The sequence below is a fragment of the Salvelinus sp. IW2-2015 genome, linkage group LG28 (assembly GCF_002910315.2).
Source record: "Salvelinus sp. IW2-2015 linkage group LG28, ASM291031v2, whole genome shotgun sequence".
Classification (NCBI taxonomy): domain Eukaryota; kingdom Metazoa; phylum Chordata; class Actinopteri; order Salmoniformes; family Salmonidae; genus Salvelinus; species Salvelinus sp. IW2-2015.
In genome coordinates, this window is record NC_036868.1 from 21839683 (window position 1) to 21864156 (window position 24474).

The window sequence follows — 24474 nt, forward strand, 5'->3', positions numbered from 1 at the left end:
ATCACATTCCTAGTGGGTCAGAAGTTTACATACACTCAATTAGTATTTGGTAGCATTGCCTTTAAATTGTTTAACTTGGGTCAAACATTTCAGGTAGCCTTCCACAAGATTCCCACAATAAATTGGGTGAATTTTTGRMCCATTCCTCMTGACAGAGCTGKTGTAACTGAGTCAGGTTTGTAGGCTTCCTTGCTCGCACACACTTTTTCAGTTCTGCCCACAMRTTTTCTATAGGATGGAGGTCAGGGCTTTGTGATGGTCACTCCAATACCTTGACTTTGTTGTCTTTAAGCCATTTTGCCACAACTTTGGAAGTATGCTTGGGGTCATTGTCCACATGGAAGACCCATTTGCAACCAAGCATTAACTTCCTGACTGATGTCTTAAGATGTTGCTTCAATATATCCACATACTTTTACTTCCTCATGATGCCAWCTATTTTGTGAAATGCACCAGTCCCTCCTGCAGCAAAACAACCCCACAACATGATACTGCCACCCCCGTGCTTCACAGTTGGGATGGTGTTCTTCGGCTTACAAGCCTCCCCCCTTTTCCTCCAAACATAACAATGGTCATTATGGCCAAACAGTTCTATTTTGGTTTCATCAGACCAGTGGACATTTCTCTAAAAAGTACAATCTTTGTCCCCATGTGCAGTTGCAAACCGTAATCTGGCTTTTTTATGCCGGTTTTGGAGCAGTGGCTTCTTCCTTGCTGAGCGGCCTTTCAGCTTATGTCGATATCGTTTTACTGAACCAGACTCGTGGAGGTCTACAATTTTTTTCTGACGTCTTGGCGGATTTCTTTTGATTTTCCCATGATGTCGAGCAAAGAGGAACTGAGTTTGAAGGTAGGCCTTGAAATACATCCCACAGATACACTTCCAATTGACTCAAATKATGTCAATTAGCCTATCAAAAGCTTCTAAAGCCAATACATCATTAAAGGCACAGTCAACTTATTGTATGTAAACTTCTGACCCATTGGAATTGTGATATAGTGAATTATAAGTGAAATAATCTGTCTTTAACAAAAATTACTTTGTGTCATGCACAAAGTAGATGTCCTAACTGACTTGCCAAAACTATAGTTAGTTAACAAGAAAATTGTGAGTGGTTGAAAAATGAGTTTTAAATGACTCCAACCTAAGTGTATGTAAACTTCCGACCTCAACTGTAACATGTAAAATCACTTTCAGCTCAAGTCTTGCTGGGTACATTTAAGAGCTTTCACACGTGGATTGTGCAACATTTGCCATATTTATTTTAAAAAATTCTTCAAGCTCTGTCAATTGGTTGTTATCATTCTAACAACCATTTTCAGGTCTGCCATAGATTGTTGAACACGATTTAGGTCAAAACTGCAACTCAGGAACATTCACCGTCTTCTTGCTAAGCAACTCCAGTGTAGATTTTGCCCTTGTGTTTTAGGTTATTTGTCCTGCTGAAAGGTGAATGAACTTCCAGTGTCTGGTGAAAGAGACTGAACAGATTTCCTAGGATTTTGCCTGTGCTTGCCCCATTCTGTTATTTTTTATCCCTGAAAAACTCCTCAGTCCTTACGATTACAAGCATAGCATAAGATGATGCAGCCACCACTATGCTTAAAATATGGCAGCAGGTACTGGTAATGTGCAGGGGGGAAAAAGTGTCCAATTGTCATACTGAGTAAAAATAAGATACCTTAATAGAAAATGACTCAAGTAAAAGTGAAAGTCACCCAGTAAAAACTATCTTGAGTAAAAGTCTAAAAGTATTTGGTTTTAAATATACTTAAGTATCAAAGTAAATGTAATTGCTAAATATACTTAAGTATCAAAAGTAAAAGTAAAAGTATGAATAATACAAAATTCCTTATATTAAGCAAAGCAGATGGCACAATTTCTTGTTTTTTTAAATGTATGATAGCCAGAGGCACACTTCAACACTCAGACATATTTACAACAATAGCAATTTGTGTTTTAATGAGTCCGCCAGATCAGAGGCATTAGGGATGACCAGGGATGTTCTCTGTCCTGCTAAGCATTTAAAATGTAACGAGTACTTTTGTGTGTCAGGGAAAATGTATTGAATAAAAAGTACATTCTTTTCTTTAGGAATGTAGAGAAGTAAAAGTAACAGTTGTCAAAAATCTAAATAGTAACGTGAAGTACAGATACCACAAAAACCTACTTAAGTAGTACCACTAGTAATGTGTTGTATTGCATTTTCCCCAAACATAACACTTTGTGTTCAGGACAAAATGTTAATTGCTTTGCCACATTTTTTGCAGTGTTACTTTATTGCCTTGTTGCAAACAGGATGTGTCAATTATGTTAGTATTGCAGGCGTCACTGCAGTCCCTGGTTTGAATCCAGGCTGCATCACATCCGGCCGTGATTGGGAGTCCCATAGGGCGGCGCACAATTGGTCCAGCTTTGTCCGGGTTTGGCTGGGATAGGCCGTCATTGTAAATAAGAATTTGTTATTAACTGACTTGCCTAGTTAAATAAAGGTTAAAGAAATAAAAAAAATAAAAAATGTAAATGCACCATAATGCAGATACCTCAATGGTCCAACCGTAGCTATAGAACCGGGCCAAACCTGGCTGCTCACCAGACAGCGCGCACCGTGCCTACCTGACCAGTGCCCTGTAGACACCCCGGTACGGTCGGTACAGGAGTTGCTGACAGGGTGGAAGACGGTCTCCCAGCCGCCCGTGGCGTAGCGCCAGTTGTGGGACTCCAGGATGAGGGTGCGCTGGGTGCCGTAGGCGATCATGAAGCAGTAGACCACGTGGTGCAGCTGACAGCCATAGCCACAGCCCTTGTTGATGTTACAMACCAGCTTACGTGCCTTGCTGCAGTCCTGGGGATTCTGATGAGGGGGGAGGGAGAGGTAGAGAGAGGGAGGATGAGAGGGAGAGAGAGACAGATAAAGACGGAACGGAGAGAGAGGGAGTGAAGAAAACGACAGAGGGGGATGGGGGAGAGAGACATATGGGTGTAAGAACATACATTTGACCACTTGACCTCTGGGGGGCCCGAAATAGCTTTCTGAGCGTTGTTCTCTAACTTATGATAACACAATTTGCCTATATCTCTCGCTCTCTTTCACTCTCTTCCCCTCTCTGTCTCTCATAACAAAGAGATCTCCCAAAATATGAGCGAGAGAAAAAAAGCATTCCCTCAAAATGGCACCTGTAAATCACGACGTGAGACCATTCCACCGTTTTCAACTACACCTCATCAGACGAGCGGTGGCAAAATGATGCCATACGGGGCTGCGTCGTGYCCCACAGAGACAGAAGAGGAAGCGAGATATCCCACTYCCTCATTATTTCTGTTTCAATGGAAGTCAATAAACTAAGTAGACCAGACCCAGCTGCTATCGCATTGGTGTCTATGGGAGAGCCACCCCCTTAAGTAGACAGGAACTAAAAAATGTTTTCAATCAAATCAAATTTTATTGGTCACATACACATGGTTAGCAGATGCTATTGCGAGTGTAGCGAAATGCTTGTGCTTCTAGTTCCGACAGGGCAGCAATATCTAACAAGTAATCTAACAATTCTACAACAACTACCTAATACACACAAATCTAAGTAAAGGAAAGGAATAAGAATATATACATAGAAATATATGGATGAGCAATGACAGAGCATAGGCAAAATGCAAAAGATGGTATAAAATACAGTATATACATATGAGATGAGTAATGCGTGTAATGCGAGATATGTAAACATTATTAAAGTGGTATTATTAAAGTGAGGAGTTATCCATTTATTAAAGTGGCCRATGATTTCAAGTCTGTATGTAGGCAGCAGCCTCACTGTGTTAGTGATGGCTGTTTGACATCCTGTTTGAGTTTCTGAGATAGAAGCTATTTTCCAGTCTCTCGGCCCCAGCATTGATGCATCTGTACTGACCTCGCCTTCTGGGTGGCAGCGAGGTGGTTGTTGGTCTTGATGAACTTTTTGGCTTTCCTGTGGATATCGGGTGCTGTAGGTGTCCTGGAGGGCAGGTAGTTTTCTCTCAGTGATGCGTTGTACCGACGCACCACCCTCTGGAGTCCCTGCGGTTATGGTTGGAGCAGTTGCCGTACCAGGCGGTGATGCAGCCCGACAGGATGCTCTCAATTATGCATCTGTAAACGTTTGTGAGGGTTTTAGGTGACAAGCCAAATTTCTTCAGCCTCCTGAGGTTGAAGAGGCCCTATTGCACTTTCTACCACACTGTCTGTGTGGTGGACCATTTCAGTTTGTCCGTGATGTGTAAGACGAGGAACTTAAAACTTTCCACCCATCGATGTGGATAGGGGGGTGCTCCCTCTGCTGTTCCTGAAGTCCACAATCATCTCCTTTGTTTTGTTGACGTTGAGTGAGAGGTTGTTTTCCTGACACCACACTCTTGAGTGCCCTCACCTAATCCCTATAGGCTGTCTCGTCGTTGTTGGTAATCAAGCCTACTGCTGTTGTGTCGTCTGCAAACTTGAGGATTGAGTTGGAGGCGTGCATGGCCACATAGTCATGGGTGAACAGGGAGTACAGGAGCGGCTAAGCATGCACCCTTGTGGAGCTCTAGTGTTGAGGATCAGAAAAGTGGAGATGTTGTTTCCTACCTCCACCACCTGGGGGGGCCTGTGGGGATCAGCAGACTGAGATAGAGAGAGATTGAATATGTCCGTAAACACACCAGCCAGCTGGTCTCCGCATGCTCTGAGAAAGCGGCTAGGGATGCTGTCTGGGCCGGCAGCCTTGCGAGGTTTAACACGTTTAAATGTCTTACTCACGTTGGCCACGGAGAAGGAGAGCCTACAGTCCTTGGTACTGGGCTGCGTCGGTGTAATCCTCAAAGCGGGCAAAGATGGTTTTAGTTTGTCTGGAAGCAAGACGTCGGTGTCCGTGACATGGCTGGTTTTCTTTTTGTAGTCCGTGATTGTCTGTAGACCCTGCCATATTCGTCTCGTGTCTGAGCCGTTGAATTGTGATTCCACTTTCTCTCTATACTGACATTTCGCTTTTTTGATTGCCTTGCGAAGGGAATGACTACACTGTTTGTATTCGGCCATATTCCTAGTCAACTTACCATGATTAAATGTGGTGGTTCGCGCTTTCAGTTTTGCGCGAATACCGCCATCTATCCACGGTTTCTGGTTAGGGTAGGTTTTAATAGTCACAGTGGGTACAACATCTCCTATGCACTTCCTTATAAACTTACTCACCGAATAAGTGTATAAATCTATATTATTCTCWGAGGCTACCCGGAACATGCCCCAGTCCATGTGATCAAAACAATCTTGAAGTGTGGATTCCGATTGGTCAGACCAGTGTTGAATAGTCCTTGTCACRGGTACATCCYGTTTGAGTTTCTGCCTATAGGAAGGGAGGAGCAAAATGGAGTCGTGGTCAGATTTGCCGAAGGGAGGGCGGGAGAGGAGGGCTTTGTATGCATCRCGGAAGTTAGAGTAGCAGTGATCCAGAGTAAATGGCCTGAGTGAACTATCTTAATTTATCTACCATCTTTGGTTCCCCATCTTCTTCTCCTCACTCCGCTCCCACTTGTGCCAACATCTTTCTAAATAGCAATTTACTCTGCATTGCGAGTGTTTTGCTCATTAGGCTGTCACAGCTGAAGCTGGTTGGCGGTGATCATGGCGGCAAGGCGTCTGGCAAGTGCTAACGTTATCACACCGCTTGTCTGTTTAAAAACTAGAGGAGAGCTAATGTTCCTTCATGTTCCAAATGTATTACCGCCGACATTCAATAATAACCTGAACAACACAAGCAGATGTCAACGAAGCAACAAACAAGCCACTGGGAAGATTTCCTTTGAGGAATCTCTCTGTGTGCTTGTGTGTTTGTGTGTGTTTGAGGTAAATATCGCTCCTCTTCTCCATATTGGCCCCGTAGGTATCACACTTACAGTTGAATCGAGTACAGGCTTTACTGAATAAATAACAAAGACGGAATGTAATATGACATTTTATTAAATTGTTTGGTGAGTGGCCTTGTCTCAGATGATGTGATGGCAGGTAGCCCTATGCGAGGCTTTTGGCATTGAAACACCTCCGCTGGGGGAAAGGAGTTCCAATGACGGGCATAAAGGTTATTATAGCTGTTGGTGGTGGGGAGGAGGATGGTTGTCGAAACTGTTGCTGAAAAACAGCAAGTGGGAGAACATGGGTAAGTGATAATTGCAGGAGTGGTAGGTTAAACAGCAAGTGTGAGGAATGTGCATTATTGTGCCATGCTTATATGCTATAAGGTAAATAGGTTGAATGAGATTCCGCAGATGGCTAATAGGAAAGAGGAGAAGAGGCAAGATTCTGTGTTGATGATACACTACATGACCAAARGTATGTGGACACCAGCTCATCGAACATCTCATTCCAAAATCATGGGCATTAATATGGAGTTGGTCCCCCCTTTGCTGCTATAACAGCCTTCACTCTTCTGGGAAGGCTTTCCACTAGACGCTGGAACATTGCAGTGGGGACTTGCTTCCTTTCAGCCCCAAGAGCATTAGTGAGGTCGGGCACTGATGTTGGGCAATTGGGCCTGGCTCACAGTCAGCGTTCCAATTCATCMCAAAGGTGTTCAATGGGGTTGAGGTCAGGGTTTTGAACAGGCCAATCAAGTTCTTCCACAGCGATTTCAACAAGCCATTTCTATTTGGATATCGCTTTGTGCACGGGGGCATTGTCATGCTGAAACAGGAACGGGCCTTCCCCAAACTGTTGCCACAAAGTTGGAAGCAGATCTTAGGCCTGTGTCCAGCTGCTCGGCCATRGAAACCCATTTCATGAAGCACCCGTCGAACAGTTCTTGTGCTGACGTTGCTTCCAGATGTAGTTTGGAACTCGGTAGTGAGTGTTGCAACCGAGAACAGATTTTTACGYGCTATGCGCTTCAGCCCTTGGCGGTCCCGTTCTGTGAGCTTGTTTGGCCTAATTTGAAGGGGTGTCCACATACKTTTGTATATATAGTGTACATTTGTATTCAATCCGACTATGCCAGTATAATTGGAAATGAAGTGGATTATGTTATGCTTACCGGATGATTATAAACAAGCATTCAGACCAGCCTTCCTGATTGAACTATTGTAAACTACGTTTGATTTAAATACTACTAATCTGGTGTGTTGTCGCGAGTCTCAACAACAACGACTTGAAAGGCAGTTTTACACCAGCGAGCCCATCTCTTTTGGAGCATGGCGTTGAAATCAGAACGACGGACAACCATAAGCGCACAAACTCTGAACTACTTTGGTTGTTTAAAAATGACAGATTCATGCGATTCAGATGTGCTAGGAGACAAAGTTCAATGGTAATTATGGAGAGAGTGAAATACCAAGGCTGACCCGTAGGTTAAGTAGCCCTTCAAAAACTGCATTTTSTAGTTAAAATACAGAAGACTGAAAATGTGCGTGTGAGTGAGTGAGGAAGAAAGAGATAGAGAGAGCGAGGGTGACTCATATTATATATGACCTATAATCAGCTGGTTCAGAGCTGATGATGTGCTATAGAAGAACAAGTGAAAGTGGAAGGCTGAAAATGGAGGAGGTACTGTGTGTGTTTGTCACAAGGTGGTACTGTGTGACACTGAACAAAGGGACACCAAGTAAAGGCCACTGTGTTCTCATTGAAGAGTGCGCAGTGAGACAGACAGACAGACAGACAGAGAGACACGTTGATGGAGTCAGCCGGGCCAGGGACCGAAGGGCGCAGGGGCTGAGGTTGGTGGGGTGGGAGTGCTGGGGTGGGGTGGGGGAAGGGTGGTGTGTGTGTGTGTGTGTGTGTGCGCAGGAGTGTGTATGTGTGGTCATGCACATCTGTGTGTGTCTGTGTGTGTTTGTAGACCTGGGATTGATGTTACTGACAGAAGTGTAAGAGGTAGACGGGTCCCTGGCTCCCTAAGTGTGTGTGTGTGTGTGTTTGTGTGTCTGCCAGCCTGTGAGGACTGTGTGTGGGTGATGAATTAGTGATGGCGGCCGCTGGAGCTGTGTGATCCCTCAGCGGTGGTGACAGCAGCTGTTAGCTATGGCGTCTCCTCCCAGCCACACTCACTCTGCCTCTCTTCATCAAACACCAAGGCTCATTAATGCTGCAGGGCCCAGCGCCGCACAGCCCCACCCCAGGCCTGCTGCATGCAAACTGGGGAAGGGAGGAGGGCTGAGGGGAGACTCCTGGGTCACTGGGAGTGGAGGGTATATGAGGGGATAACAGAAAGTGGATAGGGTTGGAGGATGGTGGGTGTGTGTGTGTGCCAGGATACATGATATACAGTCATTAGACAGCAGTCAGACCCTTAGACACAATGTGTTTCATCTATGGTGATTCTGACAGGTTTGGCTTGTGTTAGGTAGAGAAGAGCAGGTGTGAGAAAGAGTGTTTGTGTGTGCATGTGTGTGTGTTGTGTTTGTGTCTGTGTGTGTGTGTATGTGTGTGTACCTGTAGGTAGGTGATCCTGCTCTGCACCAGGTTAGACAGGTCCCTGGCCTCCTTCACTCTCCAGTCTCCCACTCCATCAGCCTGGCTGAGGTAGTACAGGTCTGTCATGATAGACCTGCACACACACACGCACGCACACATACACAGGCACACAGACGCATAAAAAGAGACCGAAAAAGAAAGYCATAAGTCCAGTGTGCTACATAGCACAGACACACATATACAGCAGTTTCTCATCTCTAAAAACCAGCATGGCTCAATTAATTTCAGTGACCCAAATCAGTCACATCCTCAGTGTGGGAAACATCCTGAGCACAAGTACCCATGCACACTTACACACACACTTACACACACATACACTTGTGCACATACACACACGCACACACACACGCGTCCTCTGGCAAGACATAATCATTACTCATGCTTCCATTTTTAATCTTAAACCACAACGTGTGTGTTCGATATGAAGCCATGTCAAACTCCTTTACCCAGAACCCACCAGGGATATATCACAGTCTCCCTGTGAGATAACTACAACTCTCCGCTAGTCACTGAGTTAACATGCACTGTAAAWAAAAAAWTAACAAATACAAATCTAGTTGTTTCAACTAATCATTACTAAGTAACTGGTTACACGTGTTACAAAATCCCCCCAAAATTTGCCCAAACTTAGCTACAAATTGAGAAAACTTTGGCAAAAGTCCATTTCAAATTATGTGTTTGCTCAACTTGTCTCATATTTCATTCAACTAAACATGATTATTTGGGCATTTTAACTAAAAAAAAGTCTGTGCAACATTGTTACACACACAGTACTTTTAACATACATATTTGACACATGTTGACATACATAATTACATTGTCCATGTTCAATTATACAGTAATTATTATTCAACAGGTCCTCACCTAGGATTTGAATGCACACCATCTTGGTTCATGGCATTCTAATCTTCCTGCTACGGTACCATGCCTGTGCCAGTTATCAGTCACCTTGATTATTCTCTCCATATTGATTTGATTGACTTATTTAAGTATTTCAGGTTTTTCTGTTGTCTACTGTTGGTGGGGCATATTATTCTGTTTTAATGTTACTCCTTCATCACTATGATAAATGCAATGTTTTTTCCTGAATTAAAAAAAATTAGAATATATATATATATATATATATATTTCACCTTTATTTAACCAGGCAAGCTAGTTGAGAACAAGTTCTCATTTACCACTGCGACTTGGCCAAGATAAAGCAAAGCAGTACGACACAAACAACAACACAGAGTTACACATGAAATAAACAAGCGTACAGTCAATAACACAATAGAAAAAAAAGAAAGTCTATATACAGTGTGTGCAAATGGCGTGAGGAGGTAAGGCAATAAATAGGCCATAGTAGCGAAGTAATTACAATTTAGCAGATTAACACGAGAGTGATAGATGAGCAGATGATGATGTGCAAGAAGTGATACTGGTGTGCAAAGAGCAGAAAGTAAATAAAAACAATATGGGGATGAGGTAGGTAGATTGGGTGGGCTATTTACAGATGGACTATGTACAGCTGCAGCGATCGGTTAGCTGCTCAGATAGCTGATGTTTAAAGTTAGTGAGGGAAATGTAAGTCTCCAGCTTCAGCGATTTTTGCAATTCGTTCCAGTCACTGGCAGCAGAGAACTGGGAGGAAAGGCGGCCAAAGGAGGTCCTGGCTTTGGGGATGTACTTTTAACAGAGCTGATATTTACTTTCAAGTGCAAAGTGTAGCAATACAGGTAAACTCAATTCTTGAAACAGACATGGTGGCGTAGCAAGAAGATTGGAATGCTGTGAACCAAGAGGTTGTAAGTAAAAATCCCAGTTAAGAAGATGTTGAATATAAATTACTGTTTAAGTAAACATGCACAATGTAATCTTCCCAGTAAACCAAAATTGGTAAAGTGAAAGTTGCCAGAACATTCCTTAGGTTGCGGCAAATTTTCTCATAACACAAAATCTGTCCAGTTGTAATGATGATTATAGAATTTTTGTATATAACATTCACCTGATGTTCCCGGAACACATTTAGTTTGTTCTTTAAATGTTCCCAGAATGTTTCTTTAGGTTGTGGGAACAGTCTGGTGGAAACATTGTGGGGAGATAGCTTATGCCTGCACATACCTTAACCCCATCGCCACCATGGGGCACTTTGTTCACAACGTTGACATCAGCAAACTGCTCGCCCACATGACGCCATACACATGGTMTGCGGTTGTGAGGCCGGTTGAACGTACTGCCAAATTCTCTAAAACGATGTTGGAGTCAGCTTACGGTAGAGAAATTAATATTAATTTCTCGGGCAACAGCTCGAGACATCTGTGGCATCGTGTTGTRTGACAAAACTGCCCATTTTAGAGTGGCCTTGTATTGTCCACAGGACAAGGTGCACCTGTGTAATGATCATGCTGTTTAATCAGCTTCTCTATATGCCACATCTGTCAGGTGGATGGATTATCTTGGCAAAGAAGAAATGCTGACTAACAGGGGTGTTAACACATTTCTGCACATTTTGTTTTACATAAATATGCTTTTTGTGCATATGTAAAATGTCTGGGATGTTTTATTTCAGCTCATTAAACATGGTACCAACACTTCACATGTTGCATTTATATTTTTGTTCAGTATAAAAGAGAGGATGTCTTTATTTCGTCCAGATTTATAAATTCAGTCAGAAATTTAGAATTTAGACTCACTGTAAAAAAAAATACCATTGTGTAAAAATGGACTGTTTAACTTAAAAAAACACACCGAATATAATTCCTACTTTGAGTCACTTGATATGGTCCCCCTGTCTTAATTTTAATGATCTGAAAAGCAAAAGTGATCCTAGATCAGAACTCTTAGTGTTGGACACTTTGTAAATATGGACTCAGAAGTACGCAGCATATAAATATATCCTATAATTGTCAGGTTTTGGCCAAGACTGTTCGGGTTTTGGTCACTAGATGTCCCCATTGCACCTTTTTTGTACCTTTTGTTTTTTCTTGCTCTAATTATTGTTTGCACCTGTGGGTCGTTCCCTTGTTAGTATTTAAACCCTGTGTGTTCCTCAGTTCCTTGCTCAGTGTTTGTAAGTTAGCACCCAGCCCCAGCCCAAGCCTTGTTTTATACAGATATTTCTCTTGTTGGATTTTCCAGAGGTTCTCTGGTTTAGTTCTTGTGTATTATTTGAGTAGTCTTTTGAGGTTTGTTTTTCCCTGCTGTTTTTTACCACTTTGTGGAGTTTCTTTTGTATTTTGGAGGATTTCCATTTTGTGCCTCTTGGCTTTATTTTTGGACATTGTGGATTTAGTTTCTTTGCCTGAAGATTTTGTTCTTTAATTAAACCACCATCTCTAGTACTGCTGTGTCTGCCTCATCTTCTGGGTTCTGACGATTATTAGTGACTGTTTCTCGCACCGGGTCCTGACAATAATAGCCTGTTCAACCTCTCTTTCGTATCGTCTGAGATGCCCAAAGATTGAAAAGCTGCCGYGGTCATCCCCCTCTTCAAAGGAGGRGACACTCTAKATCCAAACTGTTATAGACCTATATCCATCCTGCCCTGCCTTTCTAAAATCATCGAAGGCCAAGTTAATWAACAGATCACCAACCATTTCGAATCCCACCGTACCTTCTCCACTATGAAATCTGGTTTCCGAGCTGGTCACGGGTGCACCTCAGCCACGCTCAAGGTCCTAAACGTTATCATAACCGCCATCAATAAAATATAGTACTGTGCAGCCGTATTCATCGACCTGGCCAAGGCTTTCGACTCTGTCAATCATCGCATTCTTATCGGCAGACTCAATAGCCTTGGCTTCTCAAATGACTGCCTCGCCTAGGTTCACCGACTACTTCTCAGATAGAGTTCAGTGTGTCAAATTGGAAGGCCTGTTGTCCGGGACCTCTGGCAGTCTCTATGGTGGTGTCACAGGGTTCAATTCTTGGGCCGACTCTTTTCTCTATATATATCAATGATGTTGCTCTTGCTGCTGGTGATTCTCTGATCAACCTCTACGCAGACGACACCATTCTGTATACATCTGGCCCTTCTTGGACACTGTGCTAACAAACCTCCAAACGAGCTTCAATGCCATACAACACTCCTTCCGTGGCCTCCAACTGCTTAAATGCTAGTAAAACTAAGTGCATGCTCTTCAACCGATTGCTGCCCGCTCCCTCCCGCCTGACTAGCATCACTACTCTGGACGGTTCTGACTTAGAATATGTGGACAACTACAAAAACCTAGGTGTCTCGTTAGACTGTAAACTCTCCTTCCAAATTCACATAAGCATCCAATCCAAAATTAAATCTGAATCGGCTTCCTATTTTAGCAACAAAGCCTCCTTCACTCATGCGCCAAACATACCCTCGTAAAACTGACTATCCTACCGATCCTTGACTTTGGCATGTCATTTACAAATAGCCCCCACACTCAGCAAATTGGATGTAGTCTATCACAGTGCCATTTTTTTTATCACCAAAGCCCCATATACTACCCACCACTGCGACCTGTATGCTCTCGTTGGCTGGCCCTCACTACATATCATTCGCCAAACCCACTGGCTCCAGGTCATCTATAAGTATTTTTTAGGTAAAGCCCCGCCTTATCTCAGCTCACTGGTCACCATAGCAACACCCACCCGTAGCACGCGCTCCAGCAGGTATATTTCACTGGTCATCCCCAAAGCCAACACTCCTTTGGCCGCCTTTCCATCCAGTTCTCTGCTGCCAATGACTGGAACGAATTGCAAAAATCTCTGAAGCTGGAGTCTTACATCTCACTCTCTAACTTTAAGATCAGCTGTCGGAGCAGCTTACCGATCACTGTACGTGTACACAGCCAATCTGTAAATAGCACACCCGACTACCTCATCCCCATAGTATTACTTACCCTCTTGCTCTTCGCACCCCAATATCTCTTCTTGCCACATCATCATCTGCACATCTGTCAATCCAGTAATAATGCTTAATTGTAAATATTTCGCCTCTAGGGCTATTTATTGCCGTACCTCCCTAATCTTCTACATTTGCACTCACTGTACACAGATTTAACATGTTGATAAGATTTGGTAGAACTGATTTAAGTTTCCCTGCATTAAAGTCTCCGGCCACTAGGAGCGCCGCCACTGGTGAGTGGTTTCCTGTTTGCTTATTTCCTTATAAACAGCCCAAAAAGTGCTGAGAACTCTCTAGGCAAGTAGTGTGGACTGCAATTTATCACAATATACTCTACTTCAGGCGAGCAAAATCTAGAGACTTCCTTAGATTTCGTGCACCAGCTGTTGTTTACAAATATGCACAGACTGCCCCCCCTCGTCTTACCGAAGTGTGCTGTTCTATCTTGCCGGTGCAGCGTGTATCCCGCTAGCTGAATATCCATGTCGTCATTCAGCCACGATTCCCGTGAACATAGGATATTACAGTTTTTGATGTCCCGTTGGTAGGATATTTCGTGATCGTACCTCGTCTAGTTTATTGTCCAATGATTGCACGTTGGCGAGTAATATTGACGTTAACGGCAGCTTTCCTACTCGCCTTCTGCGGATCCGGACGAGGCATCCGGCTCTACTTCCTCTGCGTCGCTTCCTTATGCGAATAATTGGGATGTCTGCCCTGCGGGGTGTTTGGAGAATATCGTGTGAGTCCTGCTTGTTGTTATTGTTGTTGTTGAAAAACTCTTTGTCTAATCCGAGGTGAGGGATCGCTGTCCTGATATCCAGAAGCTCTTTTCTGCCGTAAGATATGGTTGCAGAAACATTATGTACAAAATAATTTACAAATATCGCAAAAAAACACACATAATAGCACAATTGGTTAGGAGACCGTGAAACGGCGGCCATCTCCTCCGGCRCCATTTTTCCACAGGGTGGCTATTTGAAGAATCTCAAATATATATTATACTCAAGTAAAATATATTCTGATTTGTTTAAAACTTTTTKGGTTATTACATGATTCTATATGTGTTATTTCATAGTTTTGATGTCTTCCTTAGTATTCTACAATGTAGAAAATAGTAAAAATAAAGAAAAACTCTTGAATGAGTAGGTGTTCTAAAACTTTTGACCGGTAGTGTACGTCGATGTTCAAAGGCAAGCATGTGGCATTTCAAAATCTTTCCAACATCGTGGATGGTCCCTACGACAGTGGATACTTTCTTAATGGTAAAAATGTATTAATGATTTTTAACTGTGTTGTGCCTGTATGCTTTGTCAAACATCRAATGGATATCTGTCAAGCTAGTAATCTGGTTACCTGGCAAGTGCCAGGCAGGGCTAATGTTATCTACTTAGCTAGGCACCAGGTAGGTTAGCTGGCTAGAGCTAATGTTAGCTAGCTAAAGTCAGTTGAAGCTCTTGTTTCGAAACACCCCTGTCTAAAAGAGGCAGAATCTGAGACTGAGTGGAATSGATGGAAGAACAGCATCAAATTCAATATGGATAACTACAGAACCAAGATGAAGAGAGCAGGATGTCAGGTCTCCGTAAACACAGGAAAAAGAAGGAGAACCAATCCAGAGAATGAACCACCGCACTCAAACATAAAGAGACCTAGGTAAGTGGGCTGAAGTGAACTTCCTGCCAAACCTCCCCCTTGGAAAGGACTCGGGGAGTCTTAAAATGCTGAGACAGGAAATGGTCCAAGAAGTTCAGAAGACGGAAAGGAACTTACCCCTGTTCGAYAGGAAGATGCAGACCACATTCGCCCTGCGGCGCCAGGGTATAGTCACCGACACTCAAATTGTAAAGGAGTTCCTTGATCTCTGGACTGCTCTGAGCATGGAGTCGCAGGTAAAATTGCAATGCAGTATTAATATATTTGTTCTACTGAATTAAATTGTGATACAGTATTCAAAACTTGTGATAACTTCTAAATACTGTCCTTTGTTGTCTGTCTATTCCAAGTGTAGGTGTATGCAGAGTTCCAGCGAATTACAAACCAGAACCTGCCAAACATCTTCTATGCTGAGATTGACCGTCACACCCCTCGGTTAATGACCTTGTACAGACAGATGGCATCGAAGACTGGAAGGACTGCTGACGCTTTGGTTGACATTCTGAGGTGTCATGATCTACAGGTAAGACAGAGGACTCCACATTATACTGAATTCAGATCTTGGTCTAATGCAAATACCAACTACTTATTAAACCTTGAGGGGAGATGTCCCAGACACAGATTAAGCCTAGTCCTGGACTAAAATAATTTCATTGAGATTCTCCATTGAGCTTGCTTTTTAGTCCAGGACTAGGCTTGATAAGAATTTAAAAAGGCACCTGATAGTTTGCCCTTTTGGGACTATTCCATTGGTTCCATTGTACCATGTTCCTAATTATACCGACCTCAGTGATTTAAGGCTAAATATTTAGATCTTTCTCTGGTACCAGGTTAGATTAGTAAACCAATGTCATAAAATGTACATTCATGTATCCCTTTAGGAACGCATGATGCCCACACAAGGTGTACAACTGTTCTCCGTGCTCTTCCTGTGTTGCTGCGCTAGTAAGTCTCCGTATTTTTCAAAACATGCTAGGTAGGTTTCCTGTCATTCCAGTAATTTTGTATTATTGTGCCCATTCCCAATCAACCCACTCTAGCTCCTGAGGTGATCTCAGAGGATTAGATGGRCGAGTATGGTCAATCTAGCCAACCATAAGTCAGTGTAGATATATTGCTATATAACATATCTGTCTAGCATTCTCATCTGGAATCAGACGAACCAAGAGGTTGGTGACTCACCGGTAGCCCTGCTGACAATCGTTGGTGACAACACAGAAAATCCAGTCCACTACAATCCGGTCAAGATCTCTGTCGTCCTGGAGAGTGAAGTTGTGGTGATTGACCTCCCCAGACAGCCGGGTGCTTTCCTGGGTAATGTTTGGTCTGATTTATGCTCTCAGTTATCCGAAAGAACTGTCCAACACGTTCGAGTTCATTCAGAAAATCCTGCTATAAATCCCAACTATTTGTTGACATTGTTGCATTTTTTTAAACGAAAGGAACCACAAAATACACTTTCTCTTACCCCCGAATTATCATTACAGTAGCTCCTCTACCAGGGTTGGGGTCAATTCCATTTCAATTCAGGAAGTAAACTGAAATTCCAGTTCTAATTTCATTTTATAGGAGGCAATGAGAAAAATTGGAATTGATATTGAAATGTTAGTTTACTTCCTGAATTGAAAAGGAATTGACCCCAACCATGGTGGAAGTGCTACTGCAACGTGTTCTCTTTAAAAGTGAACCTTTGCAGTATGTAGGCTAATAATTGTAGGTCATGGTGCTTCTTAGATCTGCCATTTTCCTTCACTTATTATTTCCTTGCTCAAATGCGTTGAGATAATTAGCATGTTGTCCACCGTTATTAACACAGCACTTGAATAGGCCTAGCACTGACAAGTTGATTTTGTGGCTTACATATRGGGCAATGTCTCAGTGGATGTCAGGGTCGGGTCAATTCCATTTTAAATTCAGTCAATCCAGGAAGTGAACTGAAATTCAAATATTTTCCTCGAAGGAGGCAATGAGGAAAATATTAGAATATCAGTTTACTTACCAAATCGACTGAATTGGAAATGACTGACCCAAACCTGACCTCCACTGAGACATTGCCACATTGACCCCAATCTGTGCTCTTTAATTGTGGAACCGCACTATGTTCTCTAACATGTAAACCTTTTACTGTATTCTCTTTAAATGTACTCTGATTGTTATTGTTACTGCAACAATAAGTCCGTATTATTCCTGGTTTAAAAGCATTCATTTGTACATGTTTTTTTTTCACATTGCAATTATTTTGTTTGAGTCAGTGCTACTAAAGAAAACCTACGCAATCAGTTGGCACAAAGTTTTTGATTAGATGCACAACTACCTTTTGATTTAAGTAAGTTCTAGTTTTTAATTTGCATATTAGTTGTTGCAACTTACAATAATTGATTACAGGTTAATGGCTAGGAAGTAAGCATTTCACTAAAATATTAAGTTCATAAAACATGTTTGTAGAAAAACTACTTGAAAGTGGTGTGTTACGTTTACTTTAACATAATGAGTTAAATCGATATATATATATTTTAAGTTATTGTAGATCATAGTAATAAAGTTCATTCTAATTACTTTAACTAAGCTACCTGTAATCAAAAATGTATATTAATTAACAGAAATTATTGAGTACTGTTTATTTATTTTTTTACCTTTATTTAACTAAGAAAGTCAGTTAAGAACAAATTCTTATTCTCAATGACAGCCTAGGAACAGTGGGTTAACTGACTTGTTCAGGGGCAGAATGACAGATTTTTACCTTGTCAGCTCAGGGATTCGATCTTGCAACATTTTGGTTACTAGTCCAACGCTCTAACCACTAGGCTACCTGCCGCCCCAATCMATACTTTTAAGTTTCATAATAACAACAAAAACGAAGCAATTAGTTGCCACAAATGTATTGAGTTCTGCTAACTTATTCGGTTTTACAGTGTACTTGGTCTTTACTGGTATTTCATTGTAGCTTATGTACCGTAGCTTAGGCCTATTTGTGAGAAGTACAACATCATAAGCATATTATTTTAGTCTTAGAAAACTTTTTATGGTTATTTCTCACATTGATTGATCAGCCACMAACGAACATGTTGCTATTGTTGCTATTGTYTACCCTTGAACCTTACAATGAGGATAATGCTTTTAGGGCCTGATGCCTCTTAAATGCGAAGAACTTTAAGTGCTTTCCCCATAGACTTGCCATTATTTTGCTACAATTACCTCCACGTATCATCACGAAACGAACTGGAAGCAGCTTGATATTCAGAGTTTTTTACATTTTGAGTTGAATTCATCCCTAGTGTTGAATTAACCTATTCRTACTTCYACAAAGCATTCCAGGATGTATGCAACAAGCATGCCCCTTTCAAACAATACCGAATTAAGGGCAGAGACAACCCTGGTTCTCAGATGAACTAGCTGAAATCATAAGGGAATTGAATGCTGTGTGGGCTAAAGCAAGAAGGTCTGATCTGGCTGAAGATCGGATGGCTTTTAAACGCGTTTGGAATCAGGGTGTGGCTTTGACCCCGAAAGCTGAAAGCAGACAACTACCTCAAATCTACTGCTGATAATCGGAATAATCCTTCAAAATAGATGCACAGCTTTCTAAACAACTGCTGGTAGGTGGTGACTGAGAACATCTCTAGTGTTTTAATCAGCATTTTCTTGATGCAGGTGGATTATTTGATAGGGTTAAAGGTCAAAATGAGTCCCCTGCGAAATGACCTGATACCCCCGTCCACTCCTTCTCCAGGTTCTCCTTCTCTGTCTCAGAKGTGCGTAGAGCGGTGAAAGCAATTGATGTCAAACAAATCCCCTGGCCCCGATGGTCTAGACCCCCGCCTATTACAATAAACCGCAGACATAATTGCTCCCCCTTAAACATGCACATTTAACCTCACTATAAAATGTCATGAAATCCCCAAGTTGTGGGAATCAGCATTTTACCTACTTATTTTGAAATGAGGTGACCCCAGTCTACTGAATAACTATAAGCCCATATCTAAATTGTCTGTTTTGGCAAAAGTATTGGAGTTCCTAGTCAATAAGCAGCTTAAGGCCTACTTTCAGGAAAACAATATTTTGTGTGGTTTGCAATCAGGTTTCAGGACAAGCCACAGCACTGTTATAGTAATATTGAAAGGTTTTGGATGATATTTACTGTGCTCTGGATAAGAAGTTGCATTGTGTATCAGATTTGTTCATAGATTTGTCAAAGGAATGGGACACTGTGGACCATACTGTATTGGTGCAGAGACTGAAGTGGGTTCACTGGTCATGCTCTAGAGTGGTTTGTGAAATACCTGTCAAATAGAACCCAGTGTGTTAAGGCAGATGGTTGTAAGTCCGACATCATAGAGCTGCACTCAGGTGTGCCTCAAGGATCCATTTTAGGTCCCCTGTTGTTTATTATCTAGATCAACAACATTGGGAGACATGTTGAGACAGTGGATGTAAATGTTTAACGCGAACGACACTGCCTCTATTCAAGTTKMAGCAGTTTGATTTTGGCTTTTGAAAAATCCTAAACTGCTTTTAACATCCCAAAATAATCTGTACAACTTGAAGCTTGTTCTGAATTCCTCTAAAACAAAATACATGTTAATTTCCAATACTAAACACTCTGAAAACCATGTCATTACTACCTTGGAAGGGAATTCCATATAGCAAGTCAAGAAGTACAAATATCTGGGCGTTTGGGTGGATGAGAAGCAAAGCTTCACTACTCATCTTGAGAACCTGGTAAAGAAGATCAGGTTGAGAACAGGTTTTATTACTGGTATGAGGCTCTTTTTTCTTTGGAGGCCAGAAAGAGCTGCTACGGTGTACATTCCTCTCTGTCTTGGACTACAGTGATGTCATTTATATGCAGACCTCAAGCACTACCCTGAAGGCACTTGATTATGTGTTTCACGCAGCTCTTAGGTTTATTACCAACCAAAAGCTTTTGACACACCACTGTGATCTCTATAGTGCTGTTGGCTGGTCTTCGTTGACTCTACAGTACATAGATCATAGTACACCAATGTTGAAGCCTAAGGCCATTTTGGGAAAACTGCCACTTTATCTCTGTTATTCTTTGATAAGGTCAGAAAATATATATCAGTTATGGTCTCACTCCTACTTACTTATAACGGTTCCTAAAATCAGAACGGATCACGGCAAAAAGCGTTTTAGCTACWMAGCTCCGTGGTCTTGGAATTCTCTCCAGACCAGCTTGAAGCACCATGATCTTGTTCCCTTGGAGGAGTTTAGTTGGTTGACTCACATATTACTGAGGAATGTGATTGTCATTAGGATTTGATGCGGTGGTACATGTGATCGATTTTTATCTATGTTTGTTTGTTTGTTTCTGTGATTGAAATGTATATGCTATAGAATGCTAAATGTGTCTGATCAGATATTAGCAAACTAATAGACGAGTTGCCACCTCCACTTATTTGCATAGCCAGAGATCAAATAACCAAATATACAGACAGAGATTCAGTGAAACAAAGTCACATTGATTGATTATCAGACATGTCAAGGGCTTTTCGTTGGGATATAGCCCCTATAGGCTACTACGTGAGTCAAAAGCTAAATTATCCACCTGCTATACTAGGCTAGCGTAGGCTACATTACATAACATGCTAGCAAGATTTTCGGAATACACAGTTAGACAAGAAAACTAGACTAAAGATTATCGTCAGGTACACTCACCTCAATTCGGCTAACATTTTGCCAGCCTAATTGTAACCAAATATTCAAACTGAGACTCTGACATTGATTGATTTATCAAGACGATTTCCAACACTTGTCTCAAAACAGCGCGTTAACGCTGTCGCAATCATAAYGGTGCCAACATTATAGTTGATAATACTTTAAAGCTATTGCTTTAAAGTATTTCAAATGGTTGGATGACTTTGGGAGTTTCAGTAAGCAACAATATGATACATGCCTTCAATGGCATTAGCCTACTTTATTCCAATATTTTCATCATGCAGTGATATTCATTCCCATAATTATTGATTTACCCATCCAGTTGTGGTTAAGAAAACGTGCATGCGTAGTGGTGGGCTTTGCGAAGTGAAGTGACATGCCTCGCAAATTTTAGAACTGCCACGAGGAGGGAAACAGCCTAGTAACAGGTGCTGCCTAGCAACCATCATTATGAAGCATCAACTCTCATGAACACACGCCGCTTACGCCGAATTTAGCTATGACTAGTCTTTTTTTTTAACGGTGCAACGTGTAAATTCTGATCCCAAAGTCGTATGTAGATACGCCCGACTTTAAGACCAACTTTTTAAATCCCAACTGGAGCAACCGGCCCCAAGTGAATGTATCGTTTGGATTTGCCCACAATGTTCCCACCAGACCATTCCCACAACCTTTAAAGAACATATTAAATGTGTTCCAGGAGCATTCTTGCCAAAACAAGTGAAAGTTTTTGCATCATAAAATAAACATTGTAGAATCATCCACACAACTGGACAGTTTTTGTGTTTTGAGAAGATCTTTTTTTCCCCACAATGTGATGCTCCAACAAAATGTTTTCTGGGACATTCTTGTAACATCAGGTGAATGGGTCATCAGAACAGCCTCAATTCGCCAGGGCATTGACTTTACAAGGTGTTGAAATCGTTCCACAGGGATGCTGGCCCATGTTGACTCCAATGCTTCCCATAGTTGTGTAAAGTTGGTTGGATGCCCTTTGAGTGGTGGACCATTTTGATACACACAGGAAAATGTTAAGCGGGGAAAAAACTAGCAGCTTTACAGTTCATGGCACAAACCGGTGCTTCTAGCACCTATTACTATGCCCCATTCAAAGGTACTTAAATATTTTTTCTTTCCTATTCACCCTCTGAATGGCACACATACACAATCCATGTCTCAATTGTCTCAAGGCTTAAAAATCCTTCTTTAGCCGGTCTCCTCCCCTTCATCTACACTGATTGAAGTGGATTTAGCAAGTGACATCAATAAGGGATCAAAGCTAACACCTGGATTCACCTGATCAGTCTATGTCATGGAAAGAGCAGGTGTTCTTAATGTTTTGTATACTCAATGTATATGATATTGGGATTACTCCGAATTATCCACATTATTTTAGGTGAATGTTTTTTGCATCATAAAATAAAGAATCATTCGCACAACTGGAGAGTTTTGGTGTTTTGGGAACATATCTTTTGTGATGTCCCAACAATGTTCCCACCAGACTGTTCCCACAACCTAATGAAACATTCTGGGAACCTTTAAAGAACAGACAAAATGTGTTCTAGGAACGTTCGTGCAACATCAGGGGAATATTTTTTGCACCCTAAAATAAATATTGTAGAATCATCCGCACAACTGTTTTGGGAACATATCTTTGTCCCCACAATGTGACGTCCCCACAATGTTCTCACAACATTCTGGGAACCTTTAAAGAACAGGTTAAAGGTGCACTATGTATAAATCGCTTCGCCTTTTCCTGTGTAACTCGTTCCTAACCATTTTTTTGTTATGATGCCCAAATAATAATTTCTAGTTGAATGAACATATGAGACAATTTGAGAAAACACATTTGAAGTTTTCTCATGTTGGAGCTATACTTGGGCCAACTAAACATTTTAAATTCAAGTAACACTTTGACCGAAGAGTTGAGTAAACAAAACAAAACAATTACTTAATAATATTCAGTTGAAAGATTTTTTTTTACAGTGTGGGAGAATAGGCTTTGGGAGACGAGAGGGGGGATTATTTTGTTGGTTGTATACGTGCGTGTGTCTGTGTGTGTGTGTATGTGTGTGTGTCTTTCTGTATGCGTGCTCCGTCTCCTTTTCTGTGTGGGGGCTTCCTCTGCCCGGCGCTTGCTGCAGATGCAGACTTTTGAAGCTGCAGGCTGGAGACAGGGGTTGACAGGCGGCTGAGCTGAGCAGCCCTGAGTACTGATTACCCGCTCCAATTGGTGGGCAATTATTGCCCCATTTACAAGTACCCAATAAATCAACAAGGAGGCAGAGAAAAGGAGGGGGGAGGAGGGGAGAGAGGGCTGGGGGGCACTGCAGTCTTACAGGGCCCATCAACTACGTGAACGTGTGTCTTATGTCTCAACCGCTCCCTGCTCTCGGTGAGCTCAATGCCAACACAAAAGAAGAGAGAGCCGCTGGAAGAGAGGAGTGGAAAGGAAAAGTGTGTGTGCGTRTTTCTGTTGTTTCTGTGTGTGTGGCGGGAGGGGAGGCCAGCCTGTGGAAGGCTTTTAAGAGGTGAAATCAAATYAAATGTTATTGCAGTGTGTGTGCATGCGTGCATGTTTATGTTTATGTACTGCATGTGTGTGTGTGTGTATCTGTCTGTGTATGTCTCTGACCTCTGCTGGTGTCCCAGGTCTTGTAGCAGGGTGTCAGCCTGTCTGGGCCTCTCCCCGGCCTCCACATGGCCCAGGCTCTTCACCTCGCTGCGGACAAAGTACCAGAGCTCCCTCACACCGTTCTCTACCCTCCGCCTCAGCTCCTCCTGGGTGGGGCCTGGACCTGAGGGGTGGTGGGGATGGTGGTGGGAAGAGGGGAAGGAGGGAGGGAGCGAGGGGGGATAGAACAACTATTATGAGCATAAAGCACAGGTGGAATTGTCATTGAACACATGGTAGCTTCAGGAACATACTGGATCGTCTGCTTTCTCAATCCCTGCCTCTCAACCTCCCTCCCAAAGGGTTTCTTTGATCAGAGCAGTTTTAGCGCATCTGTTTTGTCCGTACAGGATGGAACTCTCTCTCTCTCTCTCTCTCACTCGTATTATTTTAGCTAAAGAAGTAAGTTGATGTTTAATTCACAATCTGTAGAAGCCTATGAGAATCAGAAAGGTTCAGTACGTTTGTAAGCAGTAAGCACAGTGAAAAATATATGCACAAATAGAATCCAAAATGATGTGTTAAGAGATAGATGGGTAGGGGTTGAAATGGAGGCTGAAGGTTGGGACTATACCAAGATAACCATGAAAAACATACGGGGTCTGTGTAAAATGTATATAGGTATTCTGTCCCCAGAAAAGACTTTATTTCTTGGTAAAAAGTAGCACGAGTACAATAGAGAAATCAAAACTGGAAAGGACATCAAGAAATAGAAGGAAGGACTAACAAAAACAAGTAAATATTACACTCTATTGTAAAAATAGATTCGTGTCTGTAAAATGGTATAAAAGATGTATATACTGAAGTAGAACTAAGTGAATATTGGTTTATTAGTTTTACTCCAATTTGGGAAGGTGGTAGCGGTTTGGGGGGAATAATGAGGTAAATTAAAAACAAGTATGTCTATATAAGGTAATGTGCAAAATGGCATATTAAGATATATTATCCATCCCAAAATTATATGGGTGGATTGGAAATGAATGCAGAACAATTATATTGATTGGAAAAAGCAACAAACTTTCCGCAATATTAAGACTGACACCACCCCCCCCCCCCATTAAATTATAATAGAGAGGAAGAGGAGACTGGAGGACAGGTCAGCTCTTGTTTTCGCAGAGAGAGAGAGAGAGAGC

At 42.1% G+C, this 24474-nt stretch overlaps 1 protein-coding gene across 1 annotated transcript in view; it reads right to left on the reverse strand.

Annotated features, from left to right (window-relative positions):
* Nucleotides 1–24474, reverse strand: part of LOC111954040 (alpha-(1,6)-fucosyltransferase-like) — a 54994-nt gene that overhangs the window by 28349 nt on the left and 2171 nt on the right. Inside the window, 3 exon segments of the mRNA XM_023973539.1 lie at nt 2618–2855; nt 8430–8544; nt 23303–23465. Of these exon segments, the coding sequence (XP_023829307.1) occupies nt 2618–2855; nt 8430–8537 (346 nt within the window). The 5' untranslated portion in view covers nt 8538–8544; nt 23303–23465.